General features: G+C 43.4%; 1 protein-coding gene across 3 annotated transcripts; it reads left to right on the top strand.

Annotated features, from left to right (window-relative positions):
* The first annotated feature begins 220 nt into the window (after window positions 1–220).
* LOC112258787 (histone acetyltransferase KAT7) lies at window positions 221–18,810 on the top strand. Of its 3 annotated transcripts, none has more exons than XM_024433366.2 (14): window positions 221–438; window positions 10,046–10,193; window positions 11,046–11,207; window positions 12,703–12,942; window positions 13,123–13,205; window positions 13,360–13,446; window positions 13,628–13,726; window positions 14,011–14,100; window positions 14,607–14,792; window positions 14,934–15,023; window positions 15,130–15,270; window positions 15,358–15,451; window positions 15,581–15,834; window positions 16,421–18,810. In XM_024433366.2, the coding sequence occupies exons 1-14, from the start codon at window positions 424–426 to the stop codon at window positions 16,517–16,519; spliced, it is 1,788 nt and encodes a 595-aa protein (XP_024289134.1). In that variant the 5' UTR covers window positions 221–423; the 3' UTR covers window positions 16,520–18,810. The 3 variants fall into 3 exon arrangements, with proteins under 3 accessions (XP_024289134.1, XP_024289133.1, XP_024289135.1); XM_024433365.2 differs by having other exon boundaries at window positions 14,011–14,121; XM_024433367.2 differs by lacking the exons at window positions 13,628–13,726; window positions 14,011–14,100.
* Window positions 18,811–21,934: the final 3,124 nt, after the last annotated feature.

The following is a 21,934-nucleotide window of genomic DNA, read 5'->3' as shown; positions in this document are numbered from 1 at the left end:
AATGCACAGTCTATTTTTATGTAAACTGTATGAGTCAGTGTATTGTCAGTGTATTTCACTGTACATTATCTGGGGTCCTTGGGATGTCCGTACCTCTAGACCCTAACCTTACATTTCAACTTGTAGTATGGTAGGGACTTCCCATGGATTCCGGATAGCAAGGGGCCTTTACACAATGGACCATCATGTACACGTTACAACACTGCCATCTAGTGGCCAATTGAATAACAGTAGAACCGTTTCAAAACATTCCGAAACGTGTCGACTTGCTTGAACATACCACGGAAGTGTGAGACAAACGTTGAGCGGCATCTCCAGTCAACCAGTTTTATTAGTGAGCATTTTCATTTTAAAACGCTGTTTATTTTTTTTTACAGCTAAGGGATAGCTAACGTCTTAAAACAGACACCGTTAAAGTGAAATATGCCTCGGAGAAAGGTAAGAACTTGGTTTATTTATATACGTAGTTATAAAATACAGGTGACTGACTCATGCTAGCTATATCTAATGTCAATTTGTTTAGCTAACTTACTATCATGTCGAAATGTCACTATAACGTGACAGATAGGAGCTAATTGAGCCCTGGTTGGCCTTAAAGCATAGCACAATCAATTTTGTGTAACATTTAGAATAGCACAAATGCCATGGCAAGCTGATGCTATACTGGTCTAGTTAATGCTAACCAGCTATCCATGAGTGTGTTCATTCATGGCTATAATGATGGGGCGGATTTGAACATAATTTCACAATCGCTTTAGCTATCTAACGTAGTTATCTATCTTACAGATGAACCACCAGCTAGCAGTGATAGAACCAAAAGCTTGGTGGAACAGGCCCGCAGGGTGTACGGAAAAGGTGTTATCTAGGTTCAAACCTCTCTGGCTGAAGCTAGTTGAATCCTGCTGGTGGTGAGGCAAATACTTGTCTTCCTCAAAACAACGATTTCATTGGATTGATTCAGGAATAACATAGTGTCAATTGGTTTAATTTTCTCCTGTCCCGCCTTTCCTCACTTGCAATTGGTTAAAGACACATAGTGCCCTCAAAATTGTTGAACCATTTTCATCTCGAAATTATTTTCGCTATGCTAGTTGTCAACGTAACAGTATGGTAATGTTGATATACATATGCATGGTCCGTTGCATGTTCATGTTTGTTTTGGAACATTTATGGAGTGGATTTCAGTTCTGACCGTTGGTAAATGTTTTGATATGGTGCATTGTGGGAAAAGTACTACGGAAGTGTTGCTTGTACACATGCTCCTCCTCCACATTAATCAAGATGTAAACCATTGACGCTTGTAAACAATGTTTTCGGTGATTCTTGTATTTTATGTGCTTGTGCTGTTGGATTAGGACTTTTTTTCTGTGTAGAGTATTAGTTAGTATTCCAGTCCAGTTTGCTTCAAAACATACAATGCCTTCAGAAAGTATTCACATACCCTTGACTTATTCCACATGACAGCCTGAATTCAAAATGGATTAAATGTTTTTTTCTCACCCATCTACACACAATCTACACACAATACCCCATAAGTATAATGACAAAGTGAAAACATGTAGTTTAGAAATGTTAGCAAATTTATTGAAAATTAAATCAGAATTATTCACACCTGGTGAGTCAATGCATGTTAGAATCACATTTTTCAGCTATTACAGCTGTGTCTTTCTGGGTAAATCTAAAAACAAAACGTTGCACACCTGGATTGTACAATATTTTCACATGATTATTTTTTTAAATTCTTCTAGCTCTGTCAAGGTGGTTGTTGAGCATTCCATTTTCAAGTCTTGCCATATACTTTCAAGCCGATTTAAGTCAAAACTGTAACTAGGCTACTCAGGAACATTCAATGTTGTCTTGATAAGCAACTCTTGTGTATATTTTGCCTTGTGTTTTAGGTTATGGTCCTGCTGAAAGGTGAATTTGCCTCACAGTGTCTAGGTTTTCCTCTAGGATTGTGCCTGTGCTTAGCTCTATTCCATTTATTTTATCCTAAAAAATTCCCTTGTCCTTGCTGATGACAAGCATACCCATAACATAATGCAGCCACCACCATTCTTGAAAATATGAAGAGTGGTACTCAGTGATGTGTTGGGATTTGCCCCAAATATAACGCTTTCTATTCAGGACATAAAGTACATTTCTTTGCCACATGTTTTTGCAGTTGTAGGGGGCTCTCACACAATTGGTTTGGTGTGTTTTTTCCGACCTCTGGTGTGTTTACCCCCTTAGTTGGGCTCGTTTGGACTGGTGTGATTACTATCTGCACTCGAAAGCACACTAAACAACGCACTGTGATTTGCTCAAGAAGGGTGTACTCTGTCCGATTCTATTCATACCGTGGTGCGGTTCACTGCAGGTGAGAATGCAGTCCGGACTAAACACCGGAAAATATCCTATCGCATTTTTTTTCACCTTTATTTAACCAGGTTGGCCAGTTGAGAACAAGTTCTCATTTACAACTGCGACCTGGCCAAGATAAAGCAAAGCAGTGCGACACAAACAAACGTACAGTCAATAACACAATAGAAAAAAGTCTATATACAGTATGTGCAAATGGCGTGAGGAGGTAAGGCAAGAATTAGGCCATAGTGGCGAAGTAATTACAATTTAGCAAATTAACACTGTAGTGATAGATGTGCAGATGATGATGTGGAAGTACTGGTGTGCAAAAAAAGTAAATAAAATCAATATGGGGATGAGGTAGGTAGATTGGATGGGCTGTGTACAGCTGCAGCGATCGGTTAGCTGCTCAGATAGCTGATGTTTAAAGTTAGTGAGGGAGATATGAGTCTCCAACTTCAGCGATTTTATTTATTTATTTTTAATTGATTTTAATTCTTTTTTTTTGTGCAATTCGTTCCAGTCATTGGCAGCAGAGAACTGGAAGGAAAGGGGGTGTTTGCTTTGGGGATGACCAGTGAGATATACCTGCTGGAGCACGTGCTACGGGTGGGTGTTGTCATCGTGACCAGTGAGCTGAGATAAGGCGGAGCTTTACCTAGCATAGACTTATATATGACCTGGAGCCAGTGGGTTTGGCGACGAATATGATGCGAGGGTCAGCCGACAAGAGCATACAGGTCGCAGTGTTGGATGGTATATGGGGCTTTGGTGACAAAACAGATGGCGCTGTGATAGACTGCATCCAGTTTGCTGAGTAGTGTCGGAGGCTATTTTGTAAATTTCATCGTCGAGGATCGGTAGGATAGTCAGTTTTACGAGGGTATGTTTGGCGGCGTGAGTGAAGGAGGCTTTGTTGCAAAATAGGAAGCCGATTCTAGATTTAATTTTGGATTGGAGATGTTTAATTGGAGTCAGGAAGGAGAGTTTACCGTCTACACCTAGGTATTTGTAGTTGCCCACATATTCTAGGTCAGAACCGTCCAGAGTAGTGATGCTAGTCGGGTGGGCGGGTGCGGGCAACGATCGGTTGAAAAGCATGCATTTAGTTTTACTAGTGTTTAAGAGCAGTTTGAGGCCATGGAAGCAGTGTTGTATGGCATTGAAGCTTGTTTGAAGGTTTGTTAACACAGTGTCCAAAGAAGGGCCAGATGTATACAGAATGGTGTCGTCTGCGTAGAGGTGGATCAGAGAGTCACCAGCAGCAAGAGTGACATCATTGATTCATACAGAGAAAAGAGTCGGCCCGAGAATTTAACCTTGTGGTACCCCCCATAGAGACTGCCAGAGGTCCAGACAACAGGCCCTCTGATTTGACACACTGAACTCTTTCTGAGAAGTAGTTGGTGAAACAGGCGAGGCAGTCATTTGAGAAACCAAGGCTGTTGAGTCTGCCGATAAGAATACGGTGATTGACAGAGTTGAAGGCCTTGGCCAGGTCGATGAAGACGGCTGCACAGTACTGTCTTTTACTGATGGCGGTTATGATATCGTTTAATACCTTGAGCGTGGCTGAGGTGCACCCGTGACCAGCTCGGAAACCGGATTGCACAGCGGAGAAGGTACGGTGGGATTCGAAATGGTCAGTGATCTGTTTATTAATTTGGCTTTCGAAGACTTTAATAAGGCAGGGCAGGATGGATATACAGTGGGGAGAACAAGTATTTGATACACTTCCGATTTTTCCGGTTTTCCTACTTACAAAGCATGTCGAGGTCTGTAATTTTTATCATAGGTACACTTCAACTGTGAGAGACGGAAATCTAAAATAAAATTCCAGAAAATCACATTATGATTTTTAAGTAATTAATTAGCATTTTATTGCATGACATAAGTATTTGATCACCTACCAACCAGTAAGAATTCCGGCTCTCACAGATCTGTTAGGTTTTCTTTAAGAAGCCCTCCTGTTCTCCACTCATTACCTGTATTAACTGCACCTGTTTGAACTTGTTACCTGTATAAAAGACACCTGTCCACACACTCAAACAGACTCCAACCTGTCCACAATGGCCAAGACCAGAGAGCTCTGTAAGGACATCAGCGATAAAATTGTATACCTGCACAAGGCTGGGATGGGCTACAGGACAATAGGCAAGCAGCTTGGTGAGAAGGCAACAACTGTTGGCGCAATTATTAGAAAATGGAAGAAGTTCAAGATGACAGTCAATCACCCTCGGTCTGGGGCTCCATGCAAGATCTCACCTCGTGGGGCATCAATGATCATGAGGAAGGTGAGGGATCAGCCCAGAGCTACACGGCAGGACCTGTTCAATGACCTGAAGAGAGCTGGGGCCACAGTCTCAAAGAAAACCATTAGTAACACACTACGCCATCATGGATTAAAATCATGCAGCGCACGCAAGGTCCCCCTGCTCAAGCCAGCACATGTCCAGGCCTGTCTGAAGTTTGCCAATGACCATCTAGATGATCCAGAGGAGGAATGGGAGAAGGTCATGTGGTCTGATGAGACAAAAATAGAGCTTTCTGGTCTAAACTCCACTCGCCGTGTTTGGAGGAAGAAGAAGGATGAGTACAACCCCAAGAACACCATCCCAACCGTGAAGCATGGAGGTGGAAACTTCATTCTTTGGGGATGCTTTTCTGAAAAGGGGACAGGACGACTGCACCGTATTGAGGGGAGGATGGATGGGGCCATGTATCGCAAGATCTTGGCCAACAACCTCTTTCCCTCAGTAAGAGCATTGAAGATGGGTCGTGGCTGGGTCTTCCAGCATGACAACGACCCGAAACACACAGCCAGGGCAACTAAGGAGTGGCTCCGTAAGAAGCATCTCAAGGTCCTCGAGCCAGTCTCCAGACCTGAACCCAATAGAAAATCTTTGGAGGGAGCTGAACGTCCGTATTGCCCAGCAATAGCCCCGAAACCTGAAGGATCTGGAGAAGGTCTGTATGGAGGAGTGTGCCAATATCCCTGCTGCAGTGTGTGCAAACCTGGTCAAGAACTACAGGAAACGTATGATCTCTGTAATTGCACACAAAGGTTTCTGTACCAAATATAAGTTCTGCTTTTCTGATGTATCAAATACTTATGTCATGCAATACAATGCAAATTATTTTCAGGTCTCTCCAGAGATGTTTGATCGGGTTCAGGTCCGGACTCTGGCTGGGCCACTCAAGGACATTCAGAGACTTGTCCCGAAGCCACTCCTGCGTTGTCTTGGCTGTCTGCTTAGGGTCGTTGTCCTGTTGGTAGGTGAACCTTCACCCCAGTCTCAGGTCCTGAGGGCTCTGGAGCAGGTTTTCATCAAGGATCTCTCTGTACTTTGCTCTGTTCATCTTTGCCTTGATCCTGACTAGTCTGCCAGTCCTTGCCGCTGAAAAACAACCCCACAACATGATGCTGCCTCCACCATGCTTCACCGTAGGGATGATGCCAAGTTTACTCCAGACGTGGTTTCATCAGACCAGATAATCTTGTTTCTCATGGTCTGAGAGTCCTTTAGGTGCCTTTTGGCAAACTCAAAGAGGGCTGTCATGTGCCTTTAACTAAAGAGTGGCTTCCGTCTGGCCACTCTACCTTAAAGGCCTGATTTGGTGGAGTGCTGCAGAGATGGTTGTCCTTCTGGAAGGTTCTCCCATCTCCACAGAGGAACTCTGGAGCTCTGTCAGAGTGACCATTGGGTTCTTTTCTTTTTCTTGGTCACCTCACTGACCAAGGCTCCGATTGCTCAGTTTGGCTGGGCGGCCAGCTCTAGGAAGAGTATTGGTGGTTCTAAACTTCTTCCATTTAAGAATGATGGAGGCCACTGTGTTCTTGGGGACCTTCAATGCTGCAGGCATTTTTTTTGGTACCCTTCCCCAGATCTGTGCCTCGACACAATCCTGTCTCGGAGCTCTACGGACAATTCCTTCGACCTCATGGCTTGGTCTGAGCACGGACATATTCAATCCCTAAACCAGTCTGCTGTCCAGTCTCTTGACAACAAGGTTGATGAAATCCGAGCAAGGGTAGCATTCCAGAGGGACATCAGAGACTGTAACGTTCTTTGCTTCACGGAAACATGGCTCACTGGAGAGACACTATCGGAGGCGGGGCAGCCAGCGGGTTTCTCCACGCATCGCGCCGACAGAAACAAACATCTTTCTGGTAAGAAGAGGGGCGGGGGCGTATGGCTTATGGCTAACGAGACGTGGTGTGATCACAGAAATATACAGGAAGTCAAATCCTTCTGTTCACCTGATTTAGAATTCCTCACAATCAAATGTCGACCGCATTATCTACCAAGAGAATTCTCTTCGATTATAATCACAGCCGTATATATTCCCCCCCAAGCAGACACATCGATGGCTCTGAACGAACTTTATTTGACTCTTTGCAAACTGGAATCTATACATCCTGAGGCTGCATTCATTGTAGCTGGGGATTTTAACAAGGCTAATTTGAAAACAAGACTCCCTAAAATGTATCAGCATATCGATTGCGCAACTAGGGCTGAAAAAACCTTGGATCATTGTTACTCCAACTTCCGCGACGCATATAAGGCCCTGCCCCGCCCTCCTTTCAGAAAAGCTGACCACGACTCCATTTTGCTGATCCCTGCCTACAGACAGAAACTAAAACAAGAAGCTCCCACGCTGAGGTCTGTCCAATGCTGGTCCGACCAAGCTGATTCCACACTCCAAGACTGCTTCCATCACGTGGACTGGGATATGTTTCGTATTGCGTCAGATAACAACATTGACGAATACGCTGATTCGGTGTGCGAGTTCATTAGAACGTGCGTTGAAGATGTCGTTCCCATAGCAACGATTAAAACATTCCCTAACCAGAAACCGTGGATTGATGGCAGCATTCGCATGAAACTGAAAGCGCGAACCACTGCTTTTAATCAGGGCAAGGTGACTGGTAACATGACCGAATACAAACAGTGCAGCTATTCCCTCGGCAAGGCTATCAAACAAGCTAAGCGTCAGTATAGAGACAAAGTAGAATCTCAATTCAATGGCTCAGACGCAAGAGGTATGTGGCAGGGTCTACAGTCAATCACGGACTACAAGAAGAAAACCAGCTCAGTCACGGACCAGGATGTCTTGCTCCCAGGCAGACTAAATAACTTTTTTGCCCGCTTTGAGGACAATACAGTGCCACTGACACGGCCTGCAACGAAAACATGCGGACTCTCCTTCACTGCAGCCGAGGTGAGTAAAACATTTAAACGTATTAACCCTCGCAAGGCTGCAGGCCCAGACGGCATCCCCAGCCGCGCCCTCAGAGCATGCGCAGACCAGCTGGCCGGCGTGTTCACGGACATATTCAATCAATCCCTATACCAGTCTGCTGTTCCCACATGCTTCAAGAGGGCCACCATTGTTCCTGTTCCCAAGAAAGCTAAGGTAACTGAGCTAAACGACTACTGCCCCGTAGCACTCACTTCCGTCATCATGAAGTGCTTTGAGAGACTAGTCATGGACCATATCACCTCCACCCTACCTGACACCCTAGACCCACTCCAATTTGCTTACCGCCCAAATAGGTCCACAGACGATGCAATCTCAACCACACTGCACACTGCCCTAACCCATCTGGACAAGAGGAATACCTATGTGAGAATGCTGTTCATCGACTACAGCTCGATATTCAACACCATAGTACCCTCCAAGCTCGTCATCAAGCTCGAGACCCTGGGTCTCGAACCCGCCCTGTGCAACTGGGTACTGGACTTCCTGACGGGCCGCCCCCAGGTGGTGAGGGTAGGCAACAACATCTCCACCCGCTGATCCTCAACACTGGGGCCCCACAAGGGTGCGTTCTGAGCCCTCTCCTGTACTCCCTGTTCACCCACGACTGCGTGGCCACGCACGCCTCCAACTCAATCATCAAGTTTGCGGACGACACAACAGTGGTAGGCTTGATTACCAACAACGACGAGACGGCCTACAGGGAGGAGGTGAGGGCCCTCGGAGTGTGGTGTCAGGAAAATAACCTCACACTCAACGTCAACAAAACTAAGGAGATGATTGTGGACTTCAGGAAACAGCAGAGGGAACACCCCCCTATCCACATCGATGGAACAGTAGTGGAGAGGGTAGTAAGTTTTAAGTTCCTCGGCATACACATCACAGACAAACTGAATTGGTCCACTCACACAGACAGCATCGTGAAGAAGGCGCAGCAGCGCCTCTTCAACCTCAGGAGGCTGAAGAAATTCGGCTTGTCACCAAAAGCACTCACAAACTTCTACAGATGCACAATCGAGAGCATCCTGGTGGACTGTATCACCGCCTGGTACGGCAACTGCTCCGCCCACAACCGTAAGGCTCTCCAGAGGGTAGTGAGGTCTGCACAACGCATCACCGGGGGCAAACTACCTGCCCTACAGGACACCTACACCACCCGATGTTACAGGAAGGCCATAAAGATCATCAAGGACAACAACCACCCGAGCCACTGCCTGTTCACCCCGCTATCATCCAGAAGGCGAGGTCAGTACAGGTGCATCAAAGCTGGGACCGAGAGACTGAAAAACAGCTTCAATCTCAAGGCCATCAGACTGTTAAACAGCCACCACTAACATTGAGTGGCTGCTGCCAACACACTGACTCAACTCCAGCCACTTTAATAATGGGAATTGATGGGAAATGATGTAAAATATATCACTAGCCATTTTAAACAATGCTACCTAATATAATGTTTACATACCCTACATTATTCATCTCATATGTATACGTATATACTGTACTCTATATCATCTACTGCATCCTTATGTAATACATGTATCACTAGCCACTTTAACTATGCCACTTTGTTTACATACTCATCTCATATGTATATACTGTACTCGATACCATCTACTGTATCTTGCCTAAGCTGCTCTGTACCATCACTCATTCATATATCTTTATGTACATATTCTTTATCCCCTTACACTGTGTATAAGACAGTTTTTTTTTTAAATTGTTAGTTAGATTACTTGTTGGATTATTACTGCATTGTCGGAACTAGAAGCACAAGCATTTCGCTACACTCGCATTAACATCTGCTAACCATGTGTATGTGACAAATAAAATTAGATTTGATTTGTTTTTACTCTGTTATGCATTGTCGACTGTGGGACCTTGTATAGACAGGCTTGTGCCATTCCAAATCATGTCCAATCAATTGAATTTACCACAGGTGGACTCCAATCAAGTTGTAGAAACATCTCAAGAATGATCAATGGAAACAGGATACACCTGAGCTCAATTTCGAGTCTCATAGCAAAGGGTCTGAATACTTATGTAAAAAAAGGTTGCCTTGTCATTGGGGTATTGTGTGTAGATTGAGGAGGGGAAAAACGGTTTAATACATTTTAGAATAAGGCTGTAACGTAACAAAATTTGGAAAAAGTCTCTAGGGGTCTGAATACTTTCCGAATGCACTGTAGGCTACTGAATATAGCCTATTCACGTCGCAGTTAGAGCGGCTATTGCGCTTTTTCCTCCCACATGTTGTTGGAAGACGACAACGAAAGTAATAGGAAGATTGGGGCACACAAGTGATGCTTCGTGATAATCATGAATAGATTCAACGATAGCATTGTGTTCATACAAGCTAACAGGAACCAAACCAAATAATCGTCATGTTTATGTTACTGATGTGCATAACTGACGACCGATCTTCCCTTTTGTTCTATGAAAGAGGAATGCTGGGAGCAGCTCCGACGGCACTGAGGATTCAGACTTCTCTGCTGACCATGAGCACACAGACCGAATCGAGACCTATGGGAGAACACGAAGGAACACGCGCCTCACCCGGGCATCGCTGCGACTCAGCCAAAGTTCACAAGGTAAATATGCTTTTTTCAAATCAAATATTTGTCACATGCGCCGAATACAACAGGCTATAAATATAAAACACCTTACAGTGGCTTACTTACAAGCCCTTAACCAACAATGCAGTTTTGATATGGAGAACTCTCATGAGATGGCCAATATATTTATATTGTTATGTTTCTGCATCAAGAACCTGCTGAATAACTATGAATCCTATATGAATCCCTTGGATTCCAGCCCTATGAGTTTTTAGTCTAGGTCATTGAACCAAATGTTATGACAATAATCTAAGTCAGAAGATTCAAAATGATGATACTGAATGTAATGGGGGTTCTCTCTCTTTTGTCTGTCTGTAGCTATACCCATAGATGTGCCCATGGGTTATTATCGCTTGCTGTACAATAGCCATTGTATATCAGCATTCAAACTCATAAACTGTGAATAGGTTTAGACAGCAGTCATCCCCCCCTGATCCCTATTCGGTTTGACAGTCATGGTTTGAGTAGAGGATGATATAGTTTCCACTCCCTTTTGTTATTGAAAAAAACTGGATGCATTCTATGTGGTTTTTAAAAAGCTTGGCATGTCCCTTGGTCCTCAATTTGACAACTGAACTGATATTGTTATTAAGTTGTTATACACAACAAGTAGCCTACTGCTTGGGCCTATGTTTTGTTTGATGCCTGTACTCTACTGGTCAGTTATGTTGTGGAAACGAATCCGTTTGTTAAGGGAGCGTACGTAAGTGTCTCTGCTTGAAAGGGATTTGTCCATTGACGAGACGAGTTGTAGCTCCTAGCCTGCTACATTACTGCTGAGGGCCAGAGACCCCTGAAGACATCTGTTTTTTAAAAATGTGTTTTTAGATTCCAGCCCTGTCCAGATCAGCCCAGCAGAGGTGGTGACCTTCTCTGCCCGGCGCGTGACCCGTAGCCGTAGTCTGCAGCAAGGGCCGCCGGTCACCCCCAAGAAATACCCTCTGCGCCAGAGTCGCTCTTCGGGGTCGGACACGGAGCAGCATGTGGAGGGTAGGAGGACGAGGCAGCATGGTCACTTTCTCTCACAGTTCCCCCTTGCTCCATTGTCCACACCCGAGAGCTGGCCACCCACTGCGTTATTTATGTTATATTTTCATTGTATCATTTTAAGTTTTCGAAGAGGCAGTGATGCTCAACTAGTGCTTTTCTACTCTTTAAGTTTGTTTTGGGCTTGTGTCCTCAAACATAGATGATTTGAGCTTGTGTTGTCCTCCACATGTTATTCCACTCATTTGTTATGTTTCTCAAGACAGTTCTGTTGAAAATTGCAGCCTATGCTTGTAGCTACCATCCCTATTCATTCCTTTGGGTTTCCGTTGCTGGTGTGGTGGGGTCGTTGTATGCGATCATGTATTGGGTGTTTGGTGTCATGATGAGTCGTCATCCCCTCCTGTCCTGTTTCATACCTCCCAAGGCATGTTTTTCCAAACCTGAAGGGGGTGTGCAAGAATTGTGAAAAATAAATGCATCACCAAAAGCATCACATTGACAAAAAATAGAAGGAGGGTTTGGCCGGGGTAGGGGAGGGTTTGGCCGGGGTAGGGGAGGGTTTGGCCGGGGTAGGCCGTCATTGTAAATACAGTGCCTTGCGAAAGTATTCGGCCCCCTTGAACTTTGCGACCTTTTGCCACATTTCAGGCTTCAAACATAAAGATATAAAACTGTATTTTTTTGTGAAGAATCAACAACAAGTGGGACACAATCATGAAGTGGAAGGACATTTATTGGATATTTCAAAAAATTTTAACAAATCAAAAACTGAAAAATTGGGCGTGCAAAATTATTCAGCCCCTTTACTTTCAGTGCAGCAAACTCTCTCCAGAAGTTCAGTGAGGATCTCTGAATGATCCAATGTTGACCTAAATGACTAATGATGATAAATACAATCCACCTGTGTGTAATCAAGTCTCCGTATAAATGCACCTGCACTGTGATAGTCTCAGAGGTCCGTTAAAAGCGCAGAGAGCATCATGAAGAATGAGGAACACACCAGGCAGGTCCGAGAGGTGTAGAAGCACGGTGGCTCGGAAAAACTCCCTAGAATGGCCAAAACCTAGGAAGAAACCTAGAGAGGAACCAGGTTATGAGGGGTGGCCAGTCCTCTTCTGGCTGTGCCGTGTGGAGATTATAACACAACATGGCCAAGATGTTCAAATGTTCATAGATGACCAGCAGGGTCAAATAATAATCACAGTGGATGAAGAGGGTGCAACAGGTCAGCACCTCCAGGAGTGAAAACAGCAGGTCTGGGACAGGTAGCACGTCTGGTGAACAGGTCAGGATTCCATAGCCGCAGGCAGAACAGTTTGAAACTGGAGCAGCAGCACAGCCAGGTGGACTGGGGACAGCTAGGAGTCATCATGCCAGGTAGTCCTGAGGCATGGTCCTAGGGCTCAGGTCCTCCGAGAGAGAGAATTAGAGAGAGCATACTTTAAATTCACAACAACTCCTTTACATGTGTTCTTCTCCTCGTTGGCTCTTCCAGACCTGAAGCGAGCAGCAGACCAGGACGAGTCTCCGCCCCGCACCCCAACAGGGAACACCCTCTCATCAGAGTCGGACATTGACGTGTCCAGCCCTAATGCCTCTCATGACGAGAGCATGCCCAAGGAGCTGTCACTCAAAGACTCTGGCAGTGACCTCTCCCACAGGCCCAAGCGCCGCCGCTTCCACGAGAGCTACAACTTCAACATGAAGTGCCCCACACCAGGCTGCAACTCCCTGGGTAAATGATCTCATTCTTAACTGTCAGCTCCACCGTCAATGAGGGCACAACATTTTATTTACATAGTTGACTTTTTGTGCAATGTGGACCTCAGAACGCTACACCTTCAAAACACACACTGTTAATTGTTATGTTCTGCATTTGTTTCACTTGACGTTCTCTGTTTTATTTGTTTTTCAGGCCATTTGACAGGGAAACATGAGAGGCACTTCTCAATATCTGGCTGCCCTCTCTTCCACAACCTCTCTGTAGATGAATGCAAGGTAAATCTACAAGACCTTGGAAGTTGGCTTTAGTGTTGAGGTTTGGGATTCTTGGACCGTGTATGAAATCTGTCTGCCTACTACTTAATAAAACAACATACTGTAGGCATATCTTTAGTAGGGATGGCTTACCAAACGGGATTTCCCTTCACAGACGAGGGCCTCCTCTCGTGACAAACAGGTGGAGGAGCGGACGTTGTCCCACCGGCAGGATGAGAACAGACACGGTACCCGTCACCAGGTACTATGATCCTGGGCCTTTCATTTGGTCAACCATCTCATTTTATCACTACTCTACTGTTTTTGGTTTGGATTTGTCCCTCCTTGCAGTAAATGTTTCAAGAAAGGCAATAGGGCGCAAAATAGGATTTGGATTTAAAGGCAGTATCATGGCCGTTTCATAACATTGCATAATGGATTAGGCCCCAACGGAGAGACAGATGAGGTACAAGGAGAAGGTGACGGAAATGAGGAAGAAGAGGAACTCGGGTCTGCTAAAAGAGCAGAAAGACCAGTACATGGTGAGTGTGATGATCTGACCTCTAATCCAAACTCTTTTAAAGAAAAAACGACCCTTTTCCATAAGTGCCAGAAGAAAAAGATGTAGCCTACACGTTGTAATACACTCTTATCCCATACGAAAGGTAAACAAATATAACACTTCCAATATTAAAAAGTGTCTCGCAAGCACAGTTTGACAACTGTTCGGACAACAGATATGTTGAAGGTAAATAATGTGTCCAGTTGAAGAGATGTGCTGATTGTTCTGAGGTTAAAGGCTTCTTCTCCCTCTCTGATGTCCCAGGATCACCGGCAGTCCCACGGCAACAACCGAGAGCCCCTCCTGGAGAACATCACAAGTGATTACGACCTGGAGCTCTTTCGAAAAGCCCAGGCACGTGCTTCGGGGGATCTTGTAAGAGAGAGAGAACTCATCGCCCTTCCTCCCATTTTCCTCCTTCTTTTCCTGAGCCTGTACTAGTGACTGTCTGGACTGGGCCCAGTCGATGCCCAGCTCTCACCGTTTATGGTGGGCAGTGCCAGACGGGGAGCATTCTGGGTAATCTGGCTACTCACACTGTCTGGTGTTGTCAGTTACAAGACCGGGTAGTTTATGGAGAAGTTCTTCTTCGCTCTCTTTGAGTTAGATTTACTCTAGCCGATATCTTTAAGAGGCTCCCCTTTCAGTCTTCCAAATCAAAGCTCTCTCTTATCCTTTCCACACACATTTCTAACCTTTTCTTTCTAATTGAAAGCGTAATCTCCGTGGTCGCTTCCACAGAGAGTAATGAGTTCTCCTCCCGTGGCGTTTTGCCTGCCCCTCTCCCTCGCTGCGTTGGTCAAACCTCTCTCTTCCTCCTCCCTTTTCTGTCCCCTCTCCCTGTACCCCGCCTGCTGCAGGAGAAGCTGCAGGGCCAGGTGGCGGAGGGCAGCAACATGATCAAGACCATCGTGTTTGGCCGCTACGAGCTGGACACCTGGTACCACTCGCCCTACCCCGAGGAGTACGCCCGCCTGGGACGCCTCTACATGTGTGAGTTCTGCCTCAAGTACATGAAGAGTCTGACCATCCTGCGCCGGCACATGGTGAGAACGTTGGTGCATGTCAATTAGTTTCTCCGGTGTTTTCTGATTGTTCTTTATGGATGGATTCAGACGTTTCAGAGTGGATCTCAGTTCTGAATAGGTTTTTATATGATGGTCGGTGTTGTTCCTCCCCCTGTACAGGCCAAGTGTGTCTGGAAACACCCACCAGGGGATGAGATCTATCGAAAGGGAAACATCTCCGTCTTTGAGGTGGACGGTAAAAAGAACAAGGTGAGAGATTGCTGTGGTCCCAGGAATGTAATGTTATCCTGCCTTGTGAATGTTATGACTACCCTGCTCTGACCATAGCCCTGCTAAATGACCCTATCGTCCACAGATCTACTGCCAAAACCTGTGCCTTCTGGCTAAGCTCTTCCTGGACCACAAGACCCTATACTATGACGTGGAGCCCTTCCTCTTCTACGTCATGACAGAGGCTGACAACACCGGCTGCCATCTTGTTGGCTACTTCTCAAAGGTAACTAGTCAGTCATAGTTATAATGCTACGTTTAATTTATAAACTGCTTTTCTCAAACTCAAAACGTCTATGCCCTCCCATTTTAGGAGAAGAACTCGTTCCTGAACTACAATGTCTCCTGTATCCTCACCATGCCACAGTACATGAGGCAGGGCTACGGAAAGATGCTGATTGACTTCAGTGAGTACAGCCACTACCTTGTGGTCTCTCTGTAACTCTACCTGACCTCTGTGTAACCCCGTGTGTGTTCCTGGTTTCTCCCTAACCCTGGTCTCTGTGTAACCCTGTGTGTGGTCTGCCCTCTCCCAGGTTACCTACTGTCTAAGGTGGAGGAGAAGGTGGGCTCTCCAGAGCGGCCCCTCTCAGACCTGGGCCTAATCAGCTACAGGTCCTACTGGAAGGAGGTGCTGCTGCGCTACCTCAACCAGTTCCAGGGGAAGGAGATCTCCATCAAGGAGATCAGCCAGGAGACAGCCGTCAACCCAGTGGACATTGTCAGCACCCTGCAGTCCCTCCAGATGCTCAAGTACTGGAAAGGGAAGCACCTGGTCTTGAAGAGACAGGTATGTCACCTACCATTTCTTCATATATTTATTCTTTAATCAGCCAAGAACAAGTTTTGATTTAGTGTGATGGCCAGGACATTTCTCCAACTAACTGTGGAATTAGTTGGGGTTTGGGTTATTCCATTAGACGTCAGTTCAGTCTCGATATTGTCTTGGACATCCACTTATCATTGAGCCTAGCAGTGCTAACGTGCTACTAACCTCACAGAGCCATCCTTCTAAATCTCATCACGATTACTTTACTATTGGAAGTCTGGGGAACTTTGGTATTGGATTTTGAGTAGAAGTAACGTTTCCCCTCAGGCGAGGCTTTTTTTTGTTGCTTTTTAAAAATGGCTTTGTTTCTCTTTCTACCGTGTCAGTCAGTTTGCCTATGCTGTGTTAGTTGTGTATGAATAAATAAAATAAGCTGAAACATGCTAAATATTTAATGGGTTTGAAAAGTGGCAACATGTCTAGTTTCCATCTATACCACTGTTGTCTGTCCTTTTTTTTGTCTTCCTGAGGAGAACTTCCACAGGTTTTGGAACGGAGCGTGACAAACCTTGGCTTCTGAGGCTAATATGCTAACTATCTCCTCCAGGACCTAATCGACGACTGGAAAGCCAAGGAGACCAAGCGTGGCAGCAGCAAGACTATTGAACCCACTGCCTTAAAGTGGACCCCACCTAAAGGAACATAGGACACTTCTTCCCCCTACACCTTACCACACCAACTCTCCATCACAATGACCTGGGTTCAAAGCTCACTATCAGAATAGTTTACTTCAAACAACTTTTTGATCAGTACACCGTGTTAGTGCAGAATTATTGATCATGATTATTGAGAGTCCTAACCAGGCTTAAGTAGTAGATCATAATAGCAACAAGAATACTGATGGTGGGTTGCTTGAATCCAGACCCTAGCTTGCCTCACACAACTTCTCAGTAGAACTGTATTAACCTAGTGAGCCAGTCAGTTAGTACGTATGGGAATATAGCTGTCTTTCTGGGGAGGGGTTGAGGTAACACAACAATGTATCCATGTGTCTTGATTGTCTTTAATATTTTCTGTTTGGTTTGGGCTTTATTTTACTTAATTTTTTAATATATTTTTTAAACTTCTGTTTGGTATTACCACTGTTAAGCTGTTTTGGCTAATGTCCTTTTTTAAGCTATTTTACATTTGGCTTCCTGAAAGATTGCCAATTCCCTTTCTTCCCCTTCTCTCCACAGTGTGCACTCTTTCAAGTATTTAAAAGCTTCGGACTGGTGAAAACGTTGGCTGGAGGAAGTTCCTTACCCCAATCCCTTCCTTTTAAATCCATGAGGAAGAGTGCACAAGTAAACACTTTGGGGGAGGAGGAGAAGAACTGGAATTCTCAGTCAGGCTCTGCCTGAGGCCGAAGTGCGAATTTGATGTCAAGTTCAAGTCATGCTGTCAATATATTTAAATGATGGAGAGAAGATTTTATGGTACAGGTTTGGCAAGACAAAGTATATTTGAAGAAAGTTTTTAAAATGTGCAGGACTGGTTTCCTAGCTGGTTTCCTAGCTGGTTTCCTAGCTGGTTTCCTAGCCGTACTGAGAACTAGATTTGAACGTGTCATTAGAAGAGATTTTCTCTAACATGTTGCAGAGGAACAAGCAAATGCATGTAGTACACAGCAAAAGAGACTATTTGTCTTGCGCTGTGGTCAACCCATTTTATGTCTGTTTATGTGTATAAGGATAAAATAATGGATGTTACTGACTGTTAGACTGATTGTGCATATACATGGGATGAAACCAGAAATGACCTCCATCTGCTGTGTGTATATAAAGATTTTGAGTTTCCACAGCGACGTATGGCCCTCATCTCAAGAATTTATTGCCACAATAGGGCAACAAATATATAAAGTGCACATCTTTATAGTTGCAGAAGAAATGGCCTTTACTGACCATATGTCAAAAGTGAACTCTTTATTAACACCGTAAAGGATTGACAAACTTCACTGTCATTCTGAAATCGTGTTAATCATTGTGTAGAGTTTTGAGTTTTTATTCTGTTGTGTTTCTGGGTTCTTTCTTGTGTGTTTAAAAAAAATAAGCTATTTGATCCGTGTATTTGTATGTCAGAGGGGAGAAACAAAACAAGCTCAGAATCTGAGAGGAGGTATTTTGTCAAGGCTGCCAAATAGACTGTATATTTCACCACCATATTTCAATGGATCCAGGATGAACTAGGAAACTAATACTCCAATAATATGGCGTTATGATTCTTTTCAGAATATAAGCACTCGTGTTGGATGTCCAATTTTAAATTGCATGTTAAAATAGTTTTGGGCCAGTCCGGCTTCATTCATTCCTTCTGCTTTTGAATGTTAAGTAAAAGGCCTTGAAATATACCTGCCCATCAGATTGTTTACTTCCTTATTTTGACTCTCTAAAACTAGATTGTACACTGTCCACTATATTTTGGGGTATGATTTTGATTTAGTTGCAAAGTTCATGGTTCTTCAAAGAGTCTGTATAATGGCAGCATCTTTGGCATGAATAGATGCTGACTTGGCCTAACATCACACAGAGGTATTATTGCAGGTCAACTTGCAGCTCATTTCACTGTATATTTTATTGGAACCTGAGAACACTGCTACAACAGGTCAACTGTTAATTTCCCCAAAACAATTCTCATTTACCTCTGCCTTTCATATTTTGCCTCCCAACATGTTGCTGTGGGCTGTGTTGTCTTGATGTTTCCTCCTGTGCCAGTCATGGCAGCTATAGAAAGACACTCCAGAACAGCTCAGTTTATCTGAAACCAGTGTGTGTGGTCATAATGTTCACGTTCATACAAGCATTTGTTCTTCAATAAGCTATCAAAAGAGCAGTAGACCACTGTTGCTGCACAGCAGTCAGCAGTACATCTGTACAGCATTAATATGTAGATAAGTTGTGTGCACCTGCTTTTGTACTTGCTTCCTCTCCAATAAATCTAAACTCCAAAATGTCTTGATCCTGTGTGCAAGGTGTTCTTTCTGAACTTTCTTGAGCAGCATCCTCTGTTTCCCCAACCAATTGCCACTACACACTGCAATGTGTTGCTGTCTCAGGTGCATGGATCAGTCTAGTGGTTTCATCTCCGTTCCATGACCGGCACCAATCTGGTAAATCTACACAGTTGAAAGCAAATGAACACTACAAAAAGTGCACTGATTGAACAAATTGTTTTTATTAAGGAAATGTGAACAGCATTGAGCCTTTGCCACATAGATGTGTAGGGGTTCACTGACAAATGATCAGCATTTGATATGAAGCACAGAAAAGCAAATCATTTTTCAATATGAATGAATCTTGAAGTTCAGTAATGCTCTCAGTGATGGGACGTGTGAATTATCTTACATTAGACAAATATACCTGTTTGTTTGCACAACAATCCATCTAATATTATGCAACAACAAAAATACTTGACTGAACATAACAAGCGGCTTGTATTGCAAAGAAGAGTACAGAATGATACAGTTAAGGCATAAAATGTCAATTAGTTGCAGCAAATCCCTGACGCAGTTTAAACACGGGTCAAATAATTATTGACCCTTATTACACATTCCTTATGTTACATCAATTAAGCTTTGTTGCATGTATTGGATTGCTTTGACCTAGATTAATACTTTGAGCAACATTGATTATTACAGTAACTTTGAACAATCAAGTTATATCTTCATCTCTAGTAATACTGGGGCTTGTTCCATTCCTCTTGTGACTCTGGAAAAAACAAATATGGAATAAATACATTAGATTGAAATTGTTCTGAAGAATGATAGCTAACATATTTATCATCTGGTAAGGTGCTTGACTCTACCTCCACTTGAGGACCTTCGACCCATGAGTCCAATATACATTTCTCCTTTATTTCCTGATGAAACACACACACACACAATATTTATTTTATTTGAGAAATACATATAGGCTATAGCCCAAAGCAGGCCAATTAATAATTTAATTAATAATGCTTTCAAATTTGAAAAACCTACTTTTCTGCCCCAGTCGAATCGGTTGAGGGACTCCTAAATTGGGAAATGAAATGTGTTTAATTCATTCAAATTTCTATCATTTCTATAAATTATAGCCTACAAGCTCATTTTACTATGACCCCCCACACACACAAAAACAACAGAACAAATTAAAGGATATGAAAGTTGAATTGACCTGAGCTTCGCCCAATTAGTCCATGAAACTGCCGCGAATTGGACCTCTTGATGGGGTCAGCCACTCGGAAGGCAAAGCCACTTTCCAACGGATCCCTCTGTAACAATAATTGTAACAGTGAATAAGTAACATAAGCCTTCTATCAACCATTGCCATATAAGATGTCCTAAACGTGAAACCCCAAAATGATAGCTTGAACGTAGCAGGACGCTACAACATCCGCTGCTAACCAACTAGCTATGCACTTCAGAAGAGGGACGTGCGTTTTACCTGCCAGTTTTCAATCGACCATATATCTCCATCGTCGCTGGTTGGGGTTCCCAGGGCACAGTAAACCTGCGCGAAAACTGCAACAATCAAAACCACAAACTTTAAAACGTCCATGTCGGTAAATTTGAGGAAATAGATGATAGGCAGCAGGTGTTTCTTCTGTTTGAAACAAACAGATATCTATTAATAAGCAAAGCCAAAGTTGTAACAGTCTTTATAGTGTGGTCTCTCTCGTGTGCCTGTCAATCGATAACGCTGTGGTCAATTTATATTCCAATGTTTTTGCTCCGCCCCTCTCTCCATGTAGCATCATATGTGCATTTTTATGAGAATAAATATTGTTTTTGACATAGCTTTGTGCGCAACTGGTGAGCAAACTCACGAGTGTCTAAAACCATCTGACCTTTTCTCATGATGAATGTGTTGTTTTTTTCCAACCCATTTGTTTCACATGGTGTGTTCGAATTGTTTACCTCTGGATAAATGATCATCCAATGAGGGCAAAACACTCAGAGGTGAGTACTATTGAGTTAGCACAATAAGCAATGATTTATTGAAGAAATATATATTGCAGTTGACTTGGTGAAAAAATGCTAATTAGATCAATGTTGGACAAATCCAACCCTCTCTAATCAATATATGTATTGAAAAAAGTTTCTTATATCTTAACAGTTCTTATTCAGTAATTTAACTCTTTCTATCTCTGTGTCAGACAGGGGAGTCATGCAACCCAAAAACCCGAGGGGGCACAAAGTATGTGAGGATGTCTGGTGGGTGGGCGGCCAGAGAAAGGCTATAAATATAAAATCATATAAGCTCATTTACAAAAATATACCCAGAACGCAATTATGTCATTAATTAGGAATGTTTAACATTGCTTTGTTCATTATCACCAATAATTCAGCTATTTGACAATTTGGAGAATTTAGAATTGTTCAAACATTTGAAACCATTATTACCATTATGCTTAATTCTATGTAAAAACAACATGGTTATTTTTCTGCATATCTAATCATACCTCTTGACCTGTCTGTATCCTACTGACTGGTGTTTTTTTTTAAATTTTATAAACTAAATATGCTACTTTGCATTTCTACTCAAATCTGAGTAAAATATTGAAATGAATGAGTCTTATTCAGTACATTTAGTAATTGCTTGCTTTTCTAGTCTACCAACCTTGCCAGCAGGCATGCCAGCTGAGATAGTTAGACAAGCTACTCTAACTTGATAGCCTGAAATGTCTTCTTGGTAGCTAGTTATGAGGTAGGGAGATTGGGAACCAATCTGGGCTAGCTAAAGCCAACTTCATAAAATTGCTACAGATTCTAGGATCTTAATTTGATCACTTGAAAAATTAAAGGAGAGGCGCACATTCTAGGAGCTCAGATGCAATAATTTAATAACCAAAGTTTTAACAGACAAGCTGTCTTCACATAGTGTCAAAGGACACACACAGGTGTCTGTAATCATGGCCGGGTGTGGCCTGATACCATTGGTTAATTCTCAGATATAAAAATAACATACCAAAAACATGAATGGATAGCATATGATCAAAGATACAATTTGGCTACATAGGCCTACAAACATTTACAATAGCAAAATCACAATAATCACAAGAATGGCTTCAGATAAAAGTCTACGTTGAGACCGAAAGGAACAAT

This window comes from Oncorhynchus tshawytscha, linkage group LG27, assembly GCF_018296145.1.
Source record: "Oncorhynchus tshawytscha isolate Ot180627B linkage group LG27, Otsh_v2.0, whole genome shotgun sequence".
Classification (NCBI taxonomy): Eukaryota; Metazoa; Chordata; class Actinopteri; order Salmoniformes; family Salmonidae; genus Oncorhynchus; species Oncorhynchus tshawytscha.
Note: the sequence above shows the minus strand (reverse complement) of the source record. Positions and strands in the feature narration are given on the sequence as shown.